The sequence below is a fragment of the Mustela lutreola genome, chromosome 4 (assembly GCF_030435805.1).
Source record: "Mustela lutreola isolate mMusLut2 chromosome 4, mMusLut2.pri, whole genome shotgun sequence".
Lineage (NCBI taxonomy): Eukaryota > Metazoa > Chordata > Mammalia > Carnivora > Mustelidae > Mustela > Mustela lutreola.
Genome location: NC_081293.1, coordinates 119,982,633 through 119,998,482, shown reverse-complemented (window position 1 = coordinate 119,998,482; position 15,850 = coordinate 119,982,633). Strand labels below are relative to the sequence as shown.

General features: G+C 33.9%; 1 protein-coding gene across 3 annotated transcripts in view; it reads right to left on the bottom strand.

Annotated features, from left to right (window-relative positions):
- Positions 1 to 520: 520 nt before the first annotated feature.
- The window catches only part of CD36 (CD36 molecule), an 81,426-nt gene continuing 66,096 nt past the window's right edge, over positions 521 to 15,850 (bottom strand). For all 3 annotated transcript variants that reach the window (XM_059170958.1, XM_059170956.1, XM_059170957.1), the window contains exons 6-15: positions 15,494 to 15,673; positions 14,153 to 14,244; positions 12,207 to 12,253; positions 9,329 to 9,398; positions 8,029 to 8,216; positions 6,854 to 6,972; positions 5,534 to 5,607; positions 4,918 to 4,972; positions 3,788 to 3,952; positions 521 to 1,442 (exon numbers count right to left, since the gene is read on the bottom strand). In XM_059170958.1, the coding sequence (XP_059026941.1) occupies positions 3,788 to 3,952; positions 4,918 to 4,972; positions 5,534 to 5,607; positions 6,854 to 6,972; positions 8,029 to 8,216; positions 9,329 to 9,398; positions 12,207 to 12,253; positions 14,153 to 14,244; positions 15,494 to 15,673 (990 nt within the window). In that variant the 3' untranslated portion in view covers positions 521 to 1,442. The remainder of the gene's footprint in view (positions 1,443 to 3,787; positions 3,953 to 4,917; positions 4,973 to 5,533; positions 5,608 to 6,853; positions 6,973 to 8,028; positions 8,217 to 9,328; positions 9,399 to 12,206; positions 12,254 to 14,152; positions 14,245 to 15,493; positions 15,674 to 15,850) is intronic.

Sequence of the window (15,850 nt, the reverse complement as noted above, 5' to 3'; positions counted from 1 at the left end):
TGTAAAGACATAGATCAGTACACTTTTTGAGATTTTCTTAAGATCCCTCCAAACTGGAGGTGTCTTTGGGATTTTCAGTATTTGCCCTGGAAGATAATGTGAGGAAAACAAGTTATTTTTTTATTTTAGTATCCAAACCAGTTATGACTACTTTGTCATGTAAACCACTGTGAATAAAACACAAGATAGAATGTGGTCTATTTTCCCTTCCTGTGAAAGCTTTTCAGGAGAACTAGTGCTCTGCATTAAGTGAACCCTTGCTAAAGAAAGAAGATTTACCTAATAGTAGGTCTCCTGATAAGAAGGAAAAATCCTTAAGCTCTAGATTGAAGTCCTAGTGCTGTCAAGGATGAAACTGAGTATATCTTTTGTTTTTCCTCATATGGGCTTAAAAACAGCCTAGGACAAAATGGTCATGGTTGAACTCAGCATAGTGCCAGAAGGAAATGGAGATTCAGACAGAATACTTCTTACAGAAAACTAGGGTAAATGTATTGTGACAGAAGAACCACACAAAGTATAGGAAGGAAGAACATATTTTAATGGTTGAGACCATTCTGAGGTGACTATGAAAGCAAGAACTATTACAAAAAATAACTGTTAATGCACATTCTATGCTTGGTAGTCTTTCATACAGTAATTCTTTTATTACCATTTACATCTCTTAACACCTAGCACAGTATTCTGAAGGTGCCAAGCGTAAATTGTATGTAACTGAGTAGAAAGAGCACATATTCATATTGCCAGAAGAGCTGCAGAATGTGGAAGATGGCAAAGTCCTTAAACATGAAGAGCCAAAATGTGCTGAAAACAATGTCCATTTGCATAATCAGTGTCAAAATATAAGCCCATATTGTTATACAGTAAGAGAATGGTTACAATGCCTGCAGTTGCTGTACAGAGGATTCCATAGAGAGAGTATCTTGAGTAATATATAACTTTACTTTCCATTCTTAAATGTCTTTCAAAATAGTCGGTGTTCACAAACTGTGATGTACTGACAGTCCTGGGGTCAGTCTATTGCAAATGAACGGGGACACTGATGTTTTTCCCTTGATAATGAAGACAGGAGTTTGGGTCCAAGATTTGTTGAGAATGTCCACTGTGTTGAATTTGCCACCAGGGAACCAGTTAGTGAATCAGTACCAAATAAAAACAGTTGGTTCATTCTTGAGCCATGTCTATAAAAACTGAAATCAATTTGATTGCGCACATATGAATTCTAAAAAGTTCCAGTTTTGTGTGCAAAATGGATTTTACCAACATCTTAAAATCCTTTAGAAATGTGCTGCTGCTTAGTGAAAAAAAATGCCACCATTTCTTTAATTAGAGGATAAGGTGTGTTTTGAAAAAATAAAGCATCTTAAGTCTTCGTTTTGTAGGCCAACAGTAACAAAGGTCCTGATGTAGCTGGTACAGAAAAGTGAAAACTCATTTACTGCCTGAAAAATAGGAGAAATGTTACTTCTTTAAAGCAGTAGAAAAATAAAACAGGTAATATTTATGTTCTATATATACAAGATATCATTCTTTCTATTATTTAGCCTAATTTTTCAAATGACAAAGAAAAGTTCTCAGATGGACATTATGGATAAGGCACTATATATTCCCAATCATGGAAGGCTACTTTCTGACTTTCAAGAATTAGCCAGATAAAGAGTGGTAGCTAATTAAACCACTTTTTGCCATCCCTTCAGGCCACCTTTCATTTAGAGGTGTATACACTATTGCTTTTGAAAGAACTATTGGCTTAATCTGTGATCCATTGAGTAAAACCATATGTTAACTCCACCATCTTTATTCCCTCTTGTATGTCCATCTTAGTTTTGCAACTGTTTACAAATCTATCCAAAGACCTAACTTTTATAATATTCAAAACTGATGCTCATTAAAGGAAATTTCTATCTTCCATGATTTTTCTAGAACTAGTAATCTGCAAAGAAAATTTTTCTTCTCTTACAAAGAAATAGTTTTATAAAAAGCAGTAACTTTTTCTTGTAACAACATCATGTCAAAGCAAAACTAACATACTTGCTGACGAAGACACTCTGAAAGCTTTCACTTATTCACCTTAACTTAGGCATGTATGGACTGAAGAAATTTGACATTCAGGGCTTGTTAAACACTGATGAAATTTATCATGTAATTGTGCTAGAGAATACCGAAAACAAATTATAACTACAACCTTTTGAAATGTATGCTTTCCCACTAGAACAAGTTTTTTGCAGTAATTTATTAGATAAATTGTCATATGAATATCTTTGTCTAATCATAACTTATTTTTTACAGTGTTAATGATAGGTCTTAAGGTGATGCAATATGTCCTCTATTCTAATGTGAATGTATGTAGGCAAAGTTATCTAGTCTACTTCCTAGTGAATAAATAATGGCTAAAATGATCAGAACAATATTCAGCTGCTTTTCTAGACACAGGCTGTGAATCTCACACAAAAATATTGAACAGAAAATTCCACTGTACATTTTTTTTTATCAATCAATTTGACTGATTCACATATTAAAGATGAACAATTCTGCACTGTTATAATGTTCTGGAATGTCTCCAGAAGATAGAATGAATGCTAAATAGTCCCTGACTATTGGGAACTCATGAAATTTTATTAGGGATTAACTGTGATAATACATGAAAACTGTTTAGCAAGAATTAGCAAAAAAATTTTTCCAAGATTATTCTTGGTACAAAGTAAAAAGCTCCATAGTTATGGGTAGCAACTCCAGAATTTCTATATAAGACATCTTGGGGTCAACAGTCTGATTTGAAGTTGTGACTTTCCAAGTAAGCATATTGCTTTTACTGAGGCTGTATTTTGTTGTTCTGAAGAGCTTGGGAAGAGAGGCTGGTGGAAACATTTGGGGAAGTAGAAGAAACATAGGGGGAAATGGAAAATTCTCCCTTAGAGGCCATACCAATGCCACCCATGATGATTAAAGGCTTCCATTAGGGGAGATAGGATCAGGCTTTCATTCCTGTTTATGAACAAAGGGGCATGGGCACTGATACCTAAAACACAGAGGTCTGAACTACTTCTACAATTTTTCTAAAACTCAAATATTGCCCACATTTAAGAGATTTTTCCTTTAAACTGAATAATTTAGTTTTGTTGTGTTGAACATGATCCTTTCATATTCTCTTGTACTGTTACACTCAAAGTCAAATCATACAATTTAATCATATATTGGGGATTCCACAAAACATTTGGGGTGTACACCCTAATTTTAGACCAGCATGTCTATATGCAGGAATTCTGTTTTTATATTAACAAGTTTTGTTCATTTTACTTCAGTGTTCTTTTAACAGCATATTTTTCTTCTATCTCTATTGTTTTGTAATGAGTTTTCAGTTTGTTTACTAATTTCTAGCTTAAGTTTTTTCCCCCTTTCCCCTTGCATAACCTTCTCTAGGCAGTGATATATTAATTACCATTTATTTCTTTATAATTAATGAGAATCAAGAAATGAAGAGTCAGAATAAAGCTATATTCATACTAACTTTTCAAAGGTGATAATTTCATCTTTTATTTCATTCCTCCCAGAACTTAAGATGTAATGTAGTGATCTGCTTGCTTTTCACAGGCCACATTTACTTGTCCAGTCTTTGTTTTTGTTCTAATTTAGACATCCCAAAACTTGGAGGGTATATTAAAAATGATAGTAGTCTAGACAAGTCTAGAAATGGTCACAGCCTAATTTGTAACTCCTCTTTAGTAAAATGAAAACATATGAAAACTAATATTACTGAAGCACTATATAAATTTCTTGGTATACTTACTTATTTTACTCTCTTTGATCTGCATGCACAGTATGAAATCATAAAAGCAACAAACATCACCACACCAACACTGAGTAAGATAATTTCTACCAGGCCAAGGAGGTTTATTTTTCCAGTCACTTGTTTTCTGAACTTTTCTGCCTTCTCATCACCAATGGTACCAGTCTGTAATCAGATTAATAATTAGCATTATAGGAGTAGATCAGTGGAGCAAAATACTTGAAACCTTCCACTTACTTATTACTCTTTTCTCCAAACACTTGCATAGGTGTTAGTCATCTGTATCTTTAAGACAAGCCAATAGAATTCACCTTGCATGTCAAGGGCAGCAATAAATACCAAGGTAGTATACGTACAGAGTGAAATATAATCCCCTTCCCTTTGAATTATGTTGTAATAATCCCCTTCCCTTTGAATATGTTATATAGTGCTATTGAACATACTAAGCTTCATTGATCTTCAAAATGGCCTTATTAACATATTCCACAATTTTCTAATAGATGTTTCCTATTGACAGATGAAGTGGCAAAGGTCAACAGTTCTGATCCCTCTCAAGTTTTATGTTCTGCATTTTCTAATTCTAGGGCTAATAAATTCCACGGTTTACACTACAAATATCTCATCAGGCAATAGGATAGATGGCCTGTACCTACTCTTTATAAAAAGCAGTAACTTTACTGCTTTTACTGTAAACCAAGTCTTTATAAAAAGCAGTAACTTTACTTGCTTTACTGTAAACCAAGTCTTTACAAGCTTGGTTGATTTTATTAACACTGTAATATTCGCAGAGTCTTGAGTTATTTGGAGTTACATGTACATATGACTTCTCCTAAAACAAGCACTATGACAAGAAAAAGTGCTTAAAAGATAAATTTTGAAAATAAGCAAAATGATAGAAAATGCTTTGACTTTTTAAAAGAAAAACACTGAAAACTAACACAAACTTGGTATTTCTGTGTGGTTGGGTTTTCTCAAATAGGTAGAATATATATAGTACTCATCTATATGGGTAAGAAAACATACACAATTTCAAATACTATACATACATTTTCAGTTTTGAGACACCAAAAACTTTTTTTATATACATGGAAGTTTACTGCTTTTAATGACAGAGATTAAAAAATACTAACCTCATTAAGCCAAAGAACAGGCACAATATAGTTTCGCTTCAGATTCTTTAATGCTCTATAATACATACATAAAAAATAATTATGAAAACACATATATGACAGAAATTTCAATAAGTACTAATGTAAATATATGTTCAGAAATTAGCTGCTTTTGCAACTTGGTTAAGTTCCTTGATTTTTTTTTCCCTATAATAAATCATTTAAATGTTAATGTGACTGTTTCTCAGACAGATTTCACTCTTAAAAAACTTTCTAATACCTATTTCTAATTAGACTGACTTTTTCTAAGCACAGATTTTCCCTTTCCTCAATGGGAAAGTGAAATAGGAATTCCAAAAACTGGTCATAGAAATATCTGGACAGCTTACAAAATGAGAGATACCACCAAACACTCAAAACACTCCAAAATATGTATAGTTATCATTTCAATAAACACTGGATATAATTCTAAATTACAAATGAAAATCATCATATGCATTTAATAATGATTTAATGACCTTAAGCCAAAGAGAAGTTGAAAATTTGTATTCTTTCCACTTACTTTAATAGACTAACTCACATTCTTACAAGAAAATACTAAAAATCAGGTAACCATAAACTTGTTCAAGAGACTCACTCAATTTTTCTTGCTGGCTTGACCAATATGTTGACTTGCAACCGTTTTGCAAATCGTAAAGTGAATCCAGTTATCTAAAAAAAGAACAAACTAGTTATTAACTTAAAAAAAAATCCCCAATTTTTATTGTTATATGGAAATTAAGATGAAATTCTACTACTTGAAACTTGTGAAATTAATTTTGACATGTTAAGTATATTACATATTACACTGCATATTACGAGAATCACATGTGTACATGCAGGTAAGCATGGGTATGCCTGTGCAAGCACACACAATTTCCTCACCCAAACAGATGTCAAGGTTTTAGTTAGATGTGTGGTATCTACCAAAAATGGTTTTGGGTAATGAACAAAATACTGCAGTGCTGAGCTGATCATATAGATTCCTGAACTCTGCATCATCAAATGTATATTTACTCAGAATCAATGTATCATCAGTTTAATTATAGTACTACCTTTCTCATTATTTAAACTGACACATGACCACTAAAATTTTGATATTTAACTTTTTTATTGATTTTTCTTCACACTAACTATAATAGATCTTGCCCCCAATTCACATATATCCATAAAAATCTTTTAATTCCTCATAATACACGCTATTTCCTCAGGCAAGCAATATTTAAAGTTACAAATTTATTTTTAAAGATTTATTTTAGAGAAAAAGAGAGAAGAGGGTATGAGTAGAGAGGGACAGGGGCAGAGAATCTTCAAGCAGACTCTCCACTGAGCACGAGGCAGGTTTGATCTCAGGACCCATGAGATTATAACCTGAGCCAAAAGCAAGTCGGGGGTGGGGGGGAAGGGCGCCTGGGTGGCTCAGTGGGTTAAAGCCTCTGCTTTTGACTCAAGTCATGATTTTAGGGTTCTGGGATTGAGCCCCGCCTCAGGCTCTCTGCTCGGCGGGGAGCCTGCTTCCCTTCCTCTCTCTCTGCTTACTTGTGATCTCTCTCTGTCAGATAAATAAATAAAAATCTTTAAAAAAAAAAAAAAAGAGGCTTAACTGACTGAGCCACCCAGTTGTCCCATAAACTGCTGTTTTATGCTTATCTAATATTTACTGTTTTAAGCCAATTAGAAACTTTCTCATTGATATTCCTGACTTATGAACCACTGAATAGGCCTATAAAGTTCCATACGCTGAAAAACTAAGGTTTAATGACTTTGGCATTTTATAAGCAACAATAGAAAGAAATCAATGTAATTTTCACTGAAATGAAAATAGTAATTTATCAAGATTGTGATTCAATAAATGTGATTAACAAGAAGGAGAGAATTTATTTTTTCTTTCAGTTTAATCAATAATATATTTGCTTACAGGTTCAACATCTAAGTATGTGCTATGTTCATCTTCATTTGGACTTAAGCCTTCAATAGGTTCTCCAATATCAGGACTCGCATGTAGAAAATGAGGAAGTGAAATGTATACAGGCTTTCCTGAAAACAAATTTTAAAAAATAATTGGGGATAAATCATTTCCCTCATTTCACATACCACTCAGAAAATATTTCCTTAAAAATAAAACTTTTTGAATAAAAGAAGGCATAGCTGGGCTTAAACACTGACTGGGGAATAAAGGTGGGGAGGAAATGATATGACCTGATCACTACTGTACAGAAATAAAATACAAATCTCCTCATCATCCTAGGCAGTTAATGTCCAATGTCTACTGTTTTTCCTTAGGTGTTAATTTTCAGTATGTTAAGTTTAGCTGCTAAGCACAAAATTTCAAGCATTATGTTCATGTTTCGGGCAGTGATATATCTGTGAACTGAAAATTAATTTAAGAGGCTTTCTTTCTTCATTCACATTAATCCCAGTACGAAGGAGGTAAGCTAAATAAGACAGACTTCAAATTGCATTTAAGTCAATTCTTGCTTCAAAGACATACTGAAAACATATTTTTATTAACCAATTTCTTGGGAAGAAAAAGCTAGAAAAATGAAGATGGATAAGTTGGGATGCTCAGAGGAGTCTAGGAATTATTTTTATCTTATCTATCTGAAAAGACACAGGAATGGTTACAAACCAATATCCAATCAGTACTTAATATCAAAAATATACAATGATGTGAAGTGTGTAAACCTGGTGATTCACATACCTGTACCCCGGGGGATAAAAAATATGTTTATAAAAAATAAAAAATTATTTAAAAATATACAGTGAATTTATAGAAAAACAAAAAACAAAAAACACCATGTAACCCATTTTAAAAAGGGGGCTAAGGACCTAAATAGGTATTTTCCAAAGCAGCAGAGAAAATAATAATGCCACCTAATAATAACTAAGTGGGACCTGAAAAACAAAACTGGGACCTGAAAAACAAAACAAAATCAAAACAACACTTTTCTACCACCACATTTACTTCCTGGCCTTATTGCTTTCTTGCTTTGATTTTAAATTTTTGGTGGAAAGGGATCTTGAGTAAAGGTTGCATTTTAAAGAATACTGCAAATTGTATCATGGACTGTGCTACTGAGAACATTTACTCACCTTCTTTGCATTTGCCAATGTCTAGCACACCATATGATGTACAATTTTTTGAGATAACTTTTTCTGTGCAGAAACAATGGTTATCTGGATTTTGAACTGGAGATGCAAAGGCCGTGGATGGAAGAACAAATCTATAGACAGGGATTCCTTTCAGATTAATGTCAGCTCCAAATACAGCATAGATTGACCTAAACACAGATAAGAAAGAGCTTTATTCGAGGAAACTGAACTACATTCTGGAGATTTTTTTTTTCTTTTATTTTTAGATTTCTATTCTTGCTTTAATTTAGAGAAACTGCATTGGATACTCTTGTCAGAATTTTAAATTCTCACTTATTTCACAGGAAAAAAATTCTTGGGAAACTGCAAGGCACACCAAGACATACTACCTGAGTATGAACTATTTTTACCTTTATGCTCAAAAGTTTCCAAGAGCAATTTTTGCTGTGAACTACCATGGGAATTTATATGGAAGACTTTCCTCACAGTTCATGTCCTCTATAGATTAAATATTCATATGACTTCCCTCAAATCTTTTATTTGTGCCCAGGTTAAATGAAATACAATGAAAATTTTTTTCTTTCAAAACTCAGTCCTGGAGAGGAAGACCAAGTACACACTGCGGCGTGTGCATGTGAGTTCTTGATATACCTATCTCATTATTTCCTAAGTGACTGCTTCAGGTACCGAGTACTCACCAACATCAAGACAATGTGCTGGGACTCAATACATATTCGAATCCCCACGTAACCCTACATAAAGAAACTCTTCAATGTCACAGGTAAGGAAAATATTGAGCTATTTCAAATGTTTTCCCATCATCTAGACTTTAGGAACAGGGCTAGGACTCAGCTGGCCTAGGCTCCAGTGCTTTGGTAATATCTGCTGGGAGCCACCCATTTTAAGAGGCTGGAGTAGCAGAGCAAGTGACCATTGTTCTGTATTAATGGCATCCCCTTCTCTGGACATCATTAGAAAGATGGGCATAACCTTCTAGATGGGACTGTTATTGAATATAGTCTAGTGTAGTCAATAAATAAATAAGGAAAAATAGGTCTTAAAATTGAAAAAAAATAATTTGTATAATGTATATGATCCATCTGCAACTGTCAATTTTTATGAAAGTTATTAAGCACATTATGAATATTTGTTTATTCTGAATAAAGCAGGAAAAAATTTCCCTTTGTGTACTTTTTTCCCCCAGATAATATCATTATTAAGTGTGAGCTTGAGGTCTGTGTTTTGTCACTTGGGGAAAAACATTTTGACTTCCAGAACTGCATTGTTGTCTTTGTATTACCTGCAAATATCAGAGGAAAAGAAACGCAGTACTCGAGTCTTCTCAACAAAAGGTGGAAATGAGGCTCCATCTGTTTAAAAATCAAGCCAGTGAAAAGGGATTAGATGTAACGTGTATTCTAGAAAAATTCTGTGATCTCTATGCCAGTATGATCAATAGAAATATAAGGCAACCTGTATATGTAATTTTTAAATTCTTCAGTAGCCACATTTTTTTTAGCAAGTAAAAAAAAACAGGTATATTTGATTTAACCCAGCATATCTCAAATGCCATCATTTCAGTATGTAATTGATACAAAAATTAACAAAATACAATGTGTATATTTACAGCATATTTCAATTCATAATTCCATTAAGCCCATTTCTTAATTTCTTTCCTTAATATCAACATGTGCTTAGCAGTTACCCTATTCAATAAGTCTATATACTATATATACTCTTTGGTATTTAATTTCATATTAAATCTTCCCACTCCTTAAAAATGAAAGTTTACAAAAATAATGGCAAAATCACATGTTAAAATTGTGATTGCGTTTGTTTTTGAAATCCCTCACCCCATCAGTAGGTGGCACTTTTCTTACTATGAAGTTCCCTTAGAAGTTCTGTTAGATTTATGTTGTTCTTTAGGGAGTGATACACTAGTCTGTCCTAATGGCTGATTCATATTTTTTAAAAATCATTTATTAAAATTCACGAACCAAAATTTCTCCCACACGCTTGGAAAACATACCTATCACACACATGATACATGAAGAAATAACTGGATAACTCCTGCATTTGCTTCTCCAGTTAGTTTCACTAAAATGAGCCATACCACTGAATGTGTTTGTTGAAAACAAGAAGACCCCTCCTTCAATTATGCATTCTGGGTTCTTTTTCTGGTTAAATGCCTCAGCCTTGTGATCTTGTTACATTTCACTTACACTCTTGTAATAAGTGAAATATAATAGAAGATCTCAGTGAACTTGATTCCGGCATTGAGAGAACTGGATCTTCAAGGATGGCTTGAACTCTCCAGATAGGTCACTCAGTGGACATTGTCTACGACTGCCTTCCCAACACTGTGACCATTAAAGGAAAAGGAAAAAGCTCCAGGAAACAGAAGGCTTCAGATTGGGGATGGAGGGATGGGTTATCCTGGTAATAGGTATTAAGGAGGGCTGGCAAGGAGCACTGGGTGTCATATGCAAACAATGAATCATGGAACACTCCATCAAAAACTAACAATGTACTGTATGGTGACTAATATAAAAAATAATTTATAAAGCTCCAAGACTCATCATCTGAAACATCATTGAAGATTATGCCACAACTCTTCTTAATTACCAGGGAAATAACTTACAAGATGCTGACTTTTTTTTAAAGTTCAGATATATATCAATATTTTCATTTTATGTCTCTTCTTACTTACTGGAGAAGGCAGAAGAGGCACTTTTAAATAATCATAACCTTTTCTGTTTTGTCAGTCTCTTTTCTCCAGTGCTATAAACCAAGAATCTCTCTCAGAGATCACATCAGAGTCCCCTGCCCTGTCCAATCTACCTCTGATCCTGTTTGTTTTCCTTCTATTTTCTTCTTAGATACCTTTAACTTTATGCTTGATGCTCATATATTTATTTTTGTGTGTGTGATTAATGAATCCTTTACCTCTCCTTTTAAAACTTACCTTTGGATAGAATTTAATTGCTTGTTTTTTTTTTTTTTTTTCTTAAACCCATAAAGAATCCTTTAGTATATAGGAGCAGTACAATGTATTTCTCTGTATCTAAGGTCTGAAGTATTATGCTTCTGTAATTACGGAAGTGAGTAGCATTAGAACACTTGACAACTTATTTGCAGAAATGCTTTATTTAGGGATTTCCTGAAATTTGGTACAAAGAAAACTCAACAAGGTTTTGCTGTTCTTTTTCTATAAGATAGTGGCAACAAAATTAAACAGATGGGTGAAACCCAACAGTACCTTTGGAAGAGTAAATATTCCCTGTGTTTCCTTTTTATTCCGTACCCTTTACATAACTTTGTATTTAACTGTCTTCATCTTTATTATATATTTTTTCCTACAAGGCACAACCTCACCAACTTTGGAAACCTCATGCTTCTGTCTCAGCTTCTGCATTTCTGGGAGCTCTCCTCATCTCAAGTTTTAATTACCTCATGGTATTTGATTCCCATTTGCTTTTTAAAACCTTAATTCTTTAACTAATAGGTCTACCTGCACTTTGCCTTCGCTTTTCTTCAAGGAGAGTAAGCAGCCAGATCTAACCCTGCTGTAAAATCTAAGTTCATACTACTTTTCCCCACTTCTAATTTAGAATGTTCATTTTGCACATGTTTTTCATGGAGAGTACACCTCTAACCTTAAGTTTTTGTTCTCCCCCGCCCCGCACTCTGACCAACCACTTTATTCAAAAGAGATGGCTGTCTTGAGACTTCACAGATTCTACCTCAGCTTGAAATCCCATTTTGAAATATGTTTTACCTTTTGTAATTATCTTTATTTTAAAAATTCTGGCAATTTTAAATTATCTGTACATTACTTATAAAATATGTGAATAGTAACTCTGCTCTAAGTTTTATTATTATTATTTTTTAACCCTTTACTTCTTTGCCAGGAAGGTGGCTCATGAAGTTGAGCTTTTATAAAGCAAATGCTTCCCTAGTCATGCAGGAAAGGCTAGTCCTCAGAGATAATCCTCCAAAATCCCATCACATTAGACAGACATTTACTAAGCCTATGTAACAATAGAGACTGAATTGCATGGTTCTAAAGATAGGTAAATGCATATCCTTAACTTTCAGAACACTGTAGGTACAGGGGTGGAATTTGTGCAATAGAGGGAGGCCGGTTCATTGTATTACCACGAAACAAATGCCCTTACCTGTACCATTAATCATGTCACAATAACTTGGCCAATAGGAGAGATTCCTGAGGAATAAAAAGAAAGGAAATCAACAAACATTCTCTCTTTACAGCACGTTTCTCACATTACTTTTTCTATTATGATTTGGTCCTTCTGCTAAAATAATAAAGATTAGATGTGTGACAAAAGCCAAGTTGAAGAATTGTTCTAAACCACTGAGCCCACATTTTGTCTGAAGGATCCATTAAGTGGCCAGATTATATATTAAAAATTGCCAAATGTTAATTCAAAACAATTTAGAGAACATTTCTGAAGAAAGAAAATGGAGAAATACATCTGAAATTTAGACCTCTACCTAGGGCAGAATTTTTTTTTTCACCCCATTGGGAGAAATGGGCAAATTGGTAGTATTTTAAGTGTTCAAAATAAATAGGAGAAAAATAAGTGGTTAACTGATGTAAGCTCAGTCTGAGGGAGAAGAAGGGTGTGAGGAGAAGGAAAGAAAAGCAGATGTTGAAGAAAAAGAAGAGACTGGAAACCTGCAGATCATCAATTTATACTTTTCTCCCTTTTAATGCTTGCAGAAGCTGGCATTCAAGTAGGACGGAGCTAATTCCTACCCTGGTGTCTACGCAAGATATATATATATATATATGTATGTATGTATCTGGAAGCACTACAAACAACAGTAGTAATAGTTTCTCTGTATCTTCAGTCACTTTTTGGTGATGGAAAACTTTTTTCCCACTGTTAACGTATCATCCAGTGACATGTCAAGGCAACTGTTGCTTTTTTTTTTTTTTTTAAACAGAATAAGTGGACAGTCATGCTCAGTCTTGCCAGGATCAGTAAAATTGATCTTGTCATAATCTCAAAATGCTGTGGAATTCTCACTCCGATTAGAAGCACTTAGCAACTCTCCTCAAAATGTCTCTGTAATATTGAAATGGCAGAAAGGCTCATGTTCCCCAATATACAGTGATGCTATTTCCCCCAAAATAAGCATTTAGAAGTGTTTTTCTTCCACTAGACTTTTCTACAGAAAGATGTACTACCTTAGTGAATATTTAATGGCTGTATGCAATTTTTAGATAGTGTGAGGCAGTGGTTACTTATATTAATAAAAACATTTCATCTCTTTCAATTCTGACTACTGTATTCTTTACCAGGAAATAACTGAGCTAAAGCAAATTTATTAACCTTGATTAGAAAAGGACTCTCTTCCCTGACACTTACTGAAAATCTTCCCATTTTTTACACATAGGATAAATTATGTATACTCCAGATGAACAGTCAGGAGCTAGGGGGGAAAAAAGCAAATCATGACTATATGTATTTATCTCATTCTATTACTCCTTCAAAGGAGGCACGTTCTTTATTTTCAAGTTTAATATGCCCATTTTAGAACTGCATTTGAAATACTAATTCTGTTTTTGCACTAATAAAGGCTTAAAAATGCTGATTGGCCAATACAGAAAATGATTTCAAGAAATTTTTGAAGGGAAAAGTCATGAAAACATTTGCATGAATTCATTAAGTTTTCATCTTTATAGACCCAGGCAGTCATGCCGTGACATGAACAATTTTTATTTGATAGGCTTCATAGAAGTGCAACACACCCAGCACACTGTTTTTCTAGCTGCTAGTTGTTGGTTTATGTATTGATTTTCATCCCTTCCTTTGCAGTCACAAACTGTAGACCCATCCTGCGGCAAAGATGGAAATAGTCCCTTTGGATTTCTTTACATAAGAGAACCTGTGCATGAGGGTAAACCAAATTCTCAACTGGGGCTGATTTTCAGCAGCTACACATGGGTGTGACCAGCTGTCATAACTAAAGGATTAATACCAGGCAGAACAAACTTTCCAAGGCTGAGATACAGGCAGGTCTGGTGCCTGTGCCTTGTTGAACGAATACCACACCTGCCTCCCCGTACACATACTTCCGCTGGATACTTACTCACCTTTTACCTTTGTAAGTGTCAATTATGGCAACTTGGCTTATGTTGTCTTTCCCAGTGAAAACTGTATACACGCCATCTGCAGTGTTGTTGTACTGAAAAGATAGGTACAAGAAGAAATCACTTCTAGGACAAGCCATATTTTCCAAGTTTTAAAATATGTAACTCGCTTTTGCATTTTTCCAGATTCTGGTGGTTTGTGATTACATGGCTGGAAATACATATGCAATGAAGGTTTAACATTATTGGTCTCAAACATTTTAAAAAGATTGCATATAAAAGGCACCTAGAAATAAGTGCTTGAGGTTGAGACAAAGGAAGGAAAACCTGTAGCAGAAGCTGACATGATCCAAATTGTAGTGCTCTTTGTCCTAGCTAAGCCAGTAAGGTAATTTTACCACTACTATTATACTGAGGTGAGGGGATATTAAAAAATACCTATGAGAACAAGGACAGACTTCTAGAGGTATTCCAAATGTCATGGTCTTTTCTTTCTTTCTAAATGCTATGATCTTTAATAAGTGGATACTAAAAATTAGGCCTACAAAATTAAAACAGAATTAGCCAAGGAAAGAGTTATGAGTTTTTGAGTTTAAAAAAAAAGAAAAGATACTAGCTGAATCTCTGATCCTTTTAAGCTTTCTACATTCATATTTATTGACCTATAGCCTTGCAATCCTGAACACTAAAACTAAACAACAAATTGGAGAATATAACTAATACTACGTATAGTGCCAAATAAGCCACAGTCAAAATTCCAATTCGATAGTTAGCTTGTCCTGTTTATAATTTAAAACCTTAAGCTATAAGTAAGTGCATTGCCAGGTTTGCTCCTTCTGAAATCTGCTGTTATTTCATAACAAGCACATTAAAATAGGACATTGCTGATTCATCCGTCTCATTGCGTGCAAACTTAAATTTATATTAACACAAATCTGAAGAGGTCTGAAGGAGGAATGATAAGATGAATCCATTTAACACAAATAAAAATATGATTATTAAACTTGATTTTTTGAGAAGGGAAATCAAAACCAAAAATAGAATTCAAAGCCTTATTTTGTATTTTACGACCTACTTTAGACAAATTGTGAATTTCTCCAAGAGTGGAAAACTAATTAAATCTCAGCTTCTTCATTTTAAATTTAATTGTTAAATTTAGATGAATTAAGTTTTCCAACCAGGAAAGCTGAAGCCATCTGAGACAGAGATGTTAAAAAATTAGGATATTTATTCCCAGATCAGAAATCATGTAAACACACTAAATTATAAAATTATAGATTACCAATGCCATCATATTTATCCAATTAACATATAAAAAATCAACATTCATATTTGAGCACTCACGGGATAAAACACACCAACTGTCGTAGAAATAGGATATGGAACCAAACTCAAGAACGGATCTGTATAGCCCCACAAGAACTCTCTCACAGTTCTTCTTTGAAACATAGAAGATTTTGACTTTTTGATAAGTGAATTGAGTACCACTTGAACAAATGCATTTGGATAGAGATGGGGTGCAGCCTACAAAAAAAAAAAAAAAAATTACTGCTTGAGACATCAATTTTAGTACCTATTTAGTACCTAACAAATAGATGGATCCAATACTACAATTACGTTCAATGGGGGAAAAAATCTGACTGGATCTTTAAAATTATTACCCAGTCTTGCCAGGTCAAAAAAATGTAGTTTGTCTAATCC